The sequence below is a fragment of the Ophidiomyces ophidiicola genome, assembly GCF_022830035.1.
Source record: "Ophidiomyces ophidiicola strain CBS 122913 chromosome Unknown scaffold_12, whole genome shotgun sequence".
Classification (NCBI taxonomy): domain Eukaryota; kingdom Fungi; phylum Ascomycota; class Eurotiomycetes; order Onygenales; family Onygenaceae; genus Ophidiomyces; species Ophidiomyces ophidiicola.
The window spans coordinates 498,270-506,472 of record NW_026054652.1 but is presented as its reverse complement, the minus strand read 5'-3'; the positions used below and the strand labels follow the sequence as shown (position 1 = coordinate 506,472).

At 39.5% G+C, this 8,203-nt stretch overlaps 1 protein-coding gene across 1 annotated transcript; it reads left to right on the top strand.

The window, feature by feature from the left end:
* Positions 1–1,610: 1,610 nt before the first annotated feature.
* On the top strand, positions 1,611–2,996 carry LOZ57_003628 (uncharacterized protein; the record flags this gene model as incomplete). The annotated part of the gene is made up of 2 exons (XM_049252676.1): positions 1,611–2,262; positions 2,311–2,996. The coding sequence occupies 2 exons, from the start codon at positions 1,611–1,613 to the stop codon at positions 2,994–2,996; spliced, it is 1,338 nt and encodes a 445-aa protein (XP_049108517.1).
* Positions 2,997–8,203: the final 5,207 nt, after the last annotated feature.

The window sequence follows — 8,203 nt, the reverse complement described above, 5'->3', positions numbered from 1 at the left end:
CGGGGGGGGGGAACTACACAGTCAAACAGGGCTCTGCAGTTGACGATGACTTGCGTAGTGCATAAGAGGCGAGCGTCACACACCACGTTGTTGGCTCCAGTTTCCCAAGTATGTCAAGCGAGGCCGGCAAGGCGGTCCGTTTCTGCCAGCAAGTATTCTTGCCACGTCTAGTACTAAGTGGTAACTAGACAAAGAGATCTTGATCTTGGTATTGAAAGAGTATGTAATTCCTTTGTTGCGCAAGTGGACGATACATGGGCGCCCGGCTTACAGAGTGCTTGGATTCAGTCCGAGTTACCAGCCTGGCGGTATCCCCAAGAGGCGAGTCGATAGCGGGTGAGGGGGAAGATGGGGGATTATTGGAGTGGTTTGCGGCGGCATGAGGTTATTCCGGACGAACCGTAAGACATAAAGCATGATGATGCGGACAGGGTGCGCTCATTCCCAGAGTTGGAGAGAGGCGCCAGGGAGGCGCAAATAGGAGACTGTCAGACGGCGTCAGCTAGAGCCCAAAGGCCAACAGCGACGAGAGACGCGGAGGAGAAGTGAGTGGCAGTTTCGATAGAGTTTGCGGCTGTCCATACACGGCATATCACGTGGCATCCATGACGCCATCGCTATGTTGAGTCAGCGCCTGGCCCAGCTGACACAGCCGCATCACATGACAAGGTCAGGTGACACTCCAGGCGCCGAAACCCGTGATTTTCGCCGTTCTGGCGATTTTCACGATTGACCGGAATCTTCCAGCATCGCCATGTCCAGCCCGTATTATTAAAGGCGCCGTTTCGCTTCCGACAGAGTCAAGCGATTCCTACCAATCCCATCAGCTGCCATCTACTGCCTCTCGAAAAACCTCCCGCTGCTACTCACACGCGACACTTTCATCCCACCCAACCTGCGTCATTAGCCCGTCTATCAAGCCTCATTAGAACCAATGCAGTGCAAAGTCGAACAGTATAGATTGGATGGAACGCATATCTCATACCCAAAGAAACTTTTTTTTACTCCAGAAAACCCCAAACCGTGCCTTTTTCTCCGTCAGTTTTCAGTGGCGCCCAACGTTCGGACAAGTTGGAGGCATAACTAAAACCTGAGAGAGAAAATTTTTTTTACTGTGATCCTACTTGTAAACGCAGAGGAAATATTTCAAATGAATACCAACACTCAAGTTTTCGGCCTCAGCCAGGGGTGTGCTGCTCCTGCTCATTGACTCGGGCTGTTGCTGCCAGCCATGCGCTCCTCAAGCTGCCTGGGGGAAGCCCCTCTTGATCTAATACTATTCACTGTCCACAACACAACGTCACTTGTTGTTGCGCCTCCACATCCTCGCCCCTCTGTTTCTTCACACCTACATCCCCTCCTCTCTGTCAGTGTCCATCACTGACTGTCTTGTTCACCATCTGATAACCTGTCACTTGAACATCACTTTGCACTACGCCCTGCTGTTACGCTTCCCCTTGCTTGTGTGGGAGACCGAAATACCGCCGCGTCACATACACCAGTGCCTTAACATTGTCCTGCTGGTGATTGTTGCGTTTTTACTTCTGCTCCTTTTAAACCATTACTTGGGTTGCGCTCTTTGTAACAAGACACCACAACAACAAACATCTATGGCGCAACAAAAAGAGAAGAGGTCTTCGCCGGAGGAGCAGGCCCCAGTGGTTGCTCCTCCTTTCAGCTTCGCCAACTCGATCATCGCAAATTGTCTGATAGGCAATGCTTTTGAATCAGCTTTTGCGAATCGTGGCCCCGGCATCCTCACTGCCGCCTTCACGTCGCTCGTCGGGCTATCGGGCGGCATTGCTGCGAAGAGCGCACGATTCAATAACTCGTTTCATACAAAAATCGAGCATTCGAACCCGCTCCACGATGATATGCATTCCTATTCGAGCTTCACGTCCACTATCGCCTACTCAGATAATCTGTCGTCATCCGGCTTATCTACACCTTCCACCATGATGGGAGACTACTCTACCTCTTCGTCATATTTCTCCTCGTCTACCCAATACACGTCCCCATATACTCCCTCGTGCGATGCCGGGTCCTTCCGAGATCCAGCACCAGTCATGGGCGATATGGATGATTCTGGTGATGACTATGAAATTTATGGGGATTCTGACTGCGAATTCGCCGATGTTGAAAGCGATGAAGAGTCGGATGATGGATCGATCGGATGCGCCGATGATAGTGATGATGAAATGGAGTATCAAAACTCAGAAGATGGTGATTCAGTTAGTGGAGACGAAGAAGCTGAAGAAGATGGTATGTATCTGATCCCCAAGACTTGGCCAATATCGCTAATTTATACAGCGTGTCCAATCGAGGAGCAACTCTCCTTCATATCTTTTGAGCGCTCAGTCCATTTCTCTTGCGCGGAGGACGAGATTATTCCGTCAAGCGAGCCCGGAACACCACTTCCAGATGCCTTTCCCGAGATGACCTGCCATGAACGGATGCTTCTCGCGGAACATATGAAAAATCGACGAATTGGCAACTGGGAGAACGGAGGCGACTACGACCCCGAAGAACACTCCCCTGATTCCTTGCAGCTGGACAAGGATTTACTCTTTGCCTACGTCAATGGCCTCCGCACTCTAAATCAAAATTGCTGCATGATCGCCTTGAAATCGCGGACGCTGCATGCCTCAAAAGACGGTTCTATCAAGGTGGATACCCGCATCGGCAAGGACGTGAACGACTACCTCGACCGCATTGCCGACCTGCTTCGCGGCATTTTCCCCAACCTCTTTACCGCGGACGAGTACGCTGGGATTCTCAACCAAGCCCAGTCAGCCGTCTCGTTCGACGACTATGGCCAGCTGATCTACGAGGCGCAATCGGTGAATGTACAACACACGATTCGAGGCTTTCTGGCCGAACGACTTGGCTGCCACGACATGTTTCTCCAGGACGAGATGCTGGAGTGGTTTGCAGGAAATCTGATCGCGCCGCTGGGCCGCCAGGCTCTATCCCGGCACACGCAGACGAGCGAATGACTCTGGAGTGGCGGTGGTGCGTTTTGTGTCTTAGCGCAAAATTTGTTGCAATTTATCAACGGCTTTGAGGTATTTGCGTTGCTAGCATGTTTATTATGTCACGCCTCTGGTCTAGGTGCCATAGAAGGCAGAGCGAGTACAAAAATTAGGATGTTTTCTTATGGTCTTATAGTCAAATGCAATCGATGTCCACTGTCCTTACTTCCAATGCATCTGTTACCCTGGCCTCGTGTCTGGGAGTTCAGTCCGTATCTGTCTTTTACCGGATCCATGGCTCCCAGGCATGTATTATCTTGGTCTTGGTCTGGAAAGTCTGTTCATAGATGTTTCCTCTCAGATGAATCAGTCTCGAAGAGAGATGACAACGAAGAATGACAGCAGCGCTCAGCTAGCTACTGCCGTTCTCACTTGCCGAATGTCCAACCCAGCCTAATCCGGCCACAAGCCTTTTTTTTTTCTCCCCGTCCTTGCTTTTTAGCATCTAGATTCCCTACTCTCCCCCCTTCGCTCTCTCTCTCTCTCTTCTTTGGGCAACCGGATAGTCTTGGAAAAAGAGTCTCCCGTTTCGCGTTTCCCGTTCGTCTCATTTCCCGTTTCGCTTCTATCCCAGTTTTTAATATTATTACTACTGTGTTCTTATTGGACGACACAGGAGCACGTGATGATCATGTGACTGAGCGTCTATAATATTGCGTCTGGTCTTGCTCCTAATGAACGAGACATGGATACTTATAGATGAACATGCTATAACTGAGGCTACAGGAAAAACATATGAAAAACCCCTAGCAAATCTTCATCAGTCTGATAGACAAAGATAATGAAATCAGTACTGTAATTGAGAGAAGAAGATGATAAATCTATAATTCTTTAGTTTCTTCTTTAGAAATCTGATCATCTGACAAGTCATCTGACTTCTGCTCAACACACTTTCATAGCTTTGACAGCAGTGTAGGTGGCAAACTCTTCTCTATTAAATAATCAATATTCACAAGTCTCAATTGCTTAATAAATTTTTCAAATTTCTGTCTAGATAAGATCTTTGTTAAGTCATCTGCAGACATATTATCACTTTCAATTCAGATAATATTCAATTTCTTATTAGTAACTGCTTGTCATAATCAGTGATAATGAATATCAACATAACAGAGCTTAATAATTAGTTGTGAAGTTGCTGAAATCAGTAATCATATCATTTGTAAATTATCACATAAAATATTAAAATCTCTTTCTAATTTCAACATAATATTCTTAAATAAGCATTTCCACCACATGATCTCTTTTGCCATATAGAATAGTGCTAAAAGCTCAGCTTTCATTGAAGATGTTGTAATGATCTTTTATCTAAAGAATTTTCAATCAATTAAGTCTTCAAAGAGCTTAAATACAGAGCTCTGAAAGAAGTGTCTTGAGCTTAAATCATCTGCAAAAAAAGAATCACTGATGATTATTAAATGAGTGTTAATGATGTCAGTATTATTATTCTCTTTCTGAGTATTCAATCTATCATTGGCATGGAATTCAAGAGTGTAGTACTTTGTTGAAAAAGCATATGAGATAACTCTCTCAATTGCTGTATGATGTTCTGATTCTAAGTTAATCAAAGTCTCACTTAATTTTACAGTAGCAAACAAAATATCAGATCATGTTATAATAGCAGCATAGAGAGCTGAATCAATCTTCTGTTGATAGACATGTATTTGTTGCTTATTTTACATCTCCATATAGAGAGCTATATTCACAGTTACCATTGACATATGTGGTGGCTTTAATTTCATAAGATTGAACTTATTAGCAATCTTCTCAATATAACTATTCTGGCACAGCCAAAGCTTCTGAGTATTTCTATTGCATAAGACACAGATATCTAGAAATCACTCTAGCTCTTCAATCTCTCAAAGCTCATAACACACTCATAGATTCTTCAATAACTGCTCAAATGTTCCAACATTCTTTCTGTGATATAAAAATACTATGTCATTCATGTAAAAGAAGATAATAATATTCTTATCAACAAATAGACATGATTCTTCATAAATCTGACAGAATTTTAATTTTCAGAGTGTTGAAGTGAGATCTTCATATCAAAGTCATAAAGATTCAGAATGATCATATAAAATATGTAGAATCTTTCAAACATCTCTTTTCTTACTGTAATTCTCTGCCAGTCTGCAATAAACAAATTTATTAAATGAAGCATTAATGAACACATTAACAGTGTCAATCTGAAAGATCTTCATTTCAAAATAAGCTGTTATAGTCATTAAAAGGTGAAATATCCATGCAGCAAGAGTAGTGATGTAGATGTCATGTTTATTATTGATCTTCAGATCTCTGTGAAAAATGAGTCTTGTCTTATAATGTTTCAAAAAACCATTAACATCAAATTTGTACATATAAATTCATATTAAAGAGATTGAACATATTTCTTCTGAGCTCTCTACTTCTTCAAAGCATTTCTTCATTTGTAGCTTCTCCATTTTCACATCCATGGCAGTCTTAAATCTGCCAGCATGCAGATGTTGCAACATTGAAAAATAATGCTTTGAAGACTTTGAAAGATTCTCTCTGTAAAGTCTAGAATTTATAATTGTAAAAGCTGTTAAATAGCTTCTATAAAATGAATTCAATTGTACTGTTTACTGCAGAATCACTGTATAAGCTGTTCATCTGTCAATTTAATCTGCATTTTGATGTCTTATTCTAGCACTTCATTTAGAAGATGGAGATTGCTTATTCAAGCTCATTCTGACTGAGTCATTCATCACTTCTGTGGCAAAACAATTGACTATTGAAATTCTGTCATTAGTGCTCACCACTTCTGCAGCAGAATAATTGACTATTAATTGTCTGTCATTTATGCTCACCATTCTCATAGAACTAGTGGCAGAAAGTGTAGTAGATGTTATAATCTCAGACAGCTCAATTACAACACCACTCATCATCTTCATAGCTTTTACAGCAGAATGATTGACTGTCAATGAAAGTTGATTCAGCATCTCTATTTCAGTTGATGACATTGTTGGATCATTCAAAAGAAGTTGAATGTAGATGTCTGAAATCAATGACTTTAATATTGATTCTGATGTTGACAATGCACATATCTCTTCTAATTGATCAGTTACTGTCTTAGTCATTGTTTTCATCAATCTTATTGACTGATTAACAGTCTCATGACTTTTACATGATGTATTCTTCTCAGAGTCTTCATCTTCACTGTCATGCTTACTCAAGCTCATCTTATTAATATCACTTACTTCAACAAAAGATATTGTATCCAGCACAACAAAGCTCTTCTGTAATAAAAGCTCACTGCTAATCTTATTAAAATTAAATAGCATATCTTCATCAAATATAACATCTCTCATTAATATAACCTTTCATTGTACTGGAATTCAAATGCAAAAAATATTCATTGATTTGTATTTAATAAGATATTCAACTTTCACTCTAGAAGTCAGCTTCTGATTTCTTCTGTATTGTGCATTCTTAATTAAAGAATACACTCTACAGCCAAAAACTCTTATATGTCTAATTTCAGTTAAAGAAGTTGCAGTTCAAAGATATTTCTCTAAGAATCTGAGAGAAGTGTTTCAATCAAGATCTTTAACTGAAATTCTGTTTAAAATATATGCTGCAGTCTTGACACATTCTGGTCACAAATTCTCAGATAAGTTGACTTCAATTCACATTGTATGTGCTGCTGTCATTATTAAAGCTTCTGCATGTTTCACAGCTTCATTTTGAGCTGAAATGTAGAATGCTGAACATTGAACAACTATATCATATGTTCAAGTTAAAACTGTCAGTTCTGACTACATAGAGATTTCTTCATCAATTCAAATAGTCAAAATAGTCAATTGATATAAATTGAGAATTACTCTTATCATTTTTGCTGTGCACATCAAACTTTTGAATTTTCACTGCATCATTTCCACATAGTGCAGATGAATATAATCACAATATAAGTGAACCATTCATCTATCTCCATTATAATCTGAAGTAAACTGTATGAGATCAACAGACATCTTCATGAATAAATGTGTAGATCTTTTCAATGATGTTCTGCATATAATTTACTTTGCTTTTGAAAGAGTGCAAGATCTGCACTTCATCATTAGAGAACTCTGAGAGATCTTTGCAAATTTCACATTAATAGACATCTTTAGAAGATGAGTCAGAGACTCTCTTTCTAAATGATCAAGTCTCAAATGTTAAATATTCATTGTTTCTAGCAAACTGAAGATCAACATCATTAACAGTTTTTTAACTGAATCTCTGCTCAACAAGACAGTAAAAACACTTCTTATTATACTATCTGTTGCAATGTTAATAGATCTGTATTCAACAACCATTTTTCTCTTTTTAACAGTTAAATTGAACAAAATATCTCTTGTACTGATGTAGTAAATCATAAAAGACTCATTGTTCAAATAACAACTCTTCACATGCAGCAATCTGTGTGCTACTAAATTTGTATGAAAGTCAGAAATGTATAGAACATTCTTTAGTAATATCTTGTCAGCATCTGTCAGCATTTAAGTATAAACTTCAACATCATCATATCTGTGAATTTTACAATGAGTATTTCCAACAAGCACAATATTCAAAGAACCAGCATTTCAGTAGTTTTGAAATCTTGTAAAATCATTGCAAATATGTGCATCTGCACCCCCATCTAATATGAAGCTGTTCCATAATGAATAGAGTTCATATTTATCACTCATGTTAGTGGAGTTAAAAACCATTATGAAAGTGAAGATAGTTGAATTAGAAAATGTCTTGACAACAGCTTTATTAACATCATCATCTATCACATCATCTGAAGCACTAACTTCTTCAGTATTATTCAAATTCTTCAATTTCTTTCAATTTACAATCTTTTTCTTTAATTTTCTTTCATTCACTGAATTCTTCAATGCTTTCTTGATCTTATTATCAATTTTTGGATCTGATTTTCAGTCCATTGATTGAACAAGTAAATTAAAATATGAGCAGTATGCCCAATCATATTGCTTTCTGCAAAGACATGCAGAGTTTATATTTCCATTATTCTTCTCCAACAGCTTATTTTAAATAATTCTTTCAGTGGAATATGCTGACAGCTTATTACTTTGATCTGGCTCAGTATCTTTCTTTAACAACTGACAAAATATCTGAATATGTCTATAAACATTCAGCTCATGTTCTCAATTCAAATTCTCCTCAGT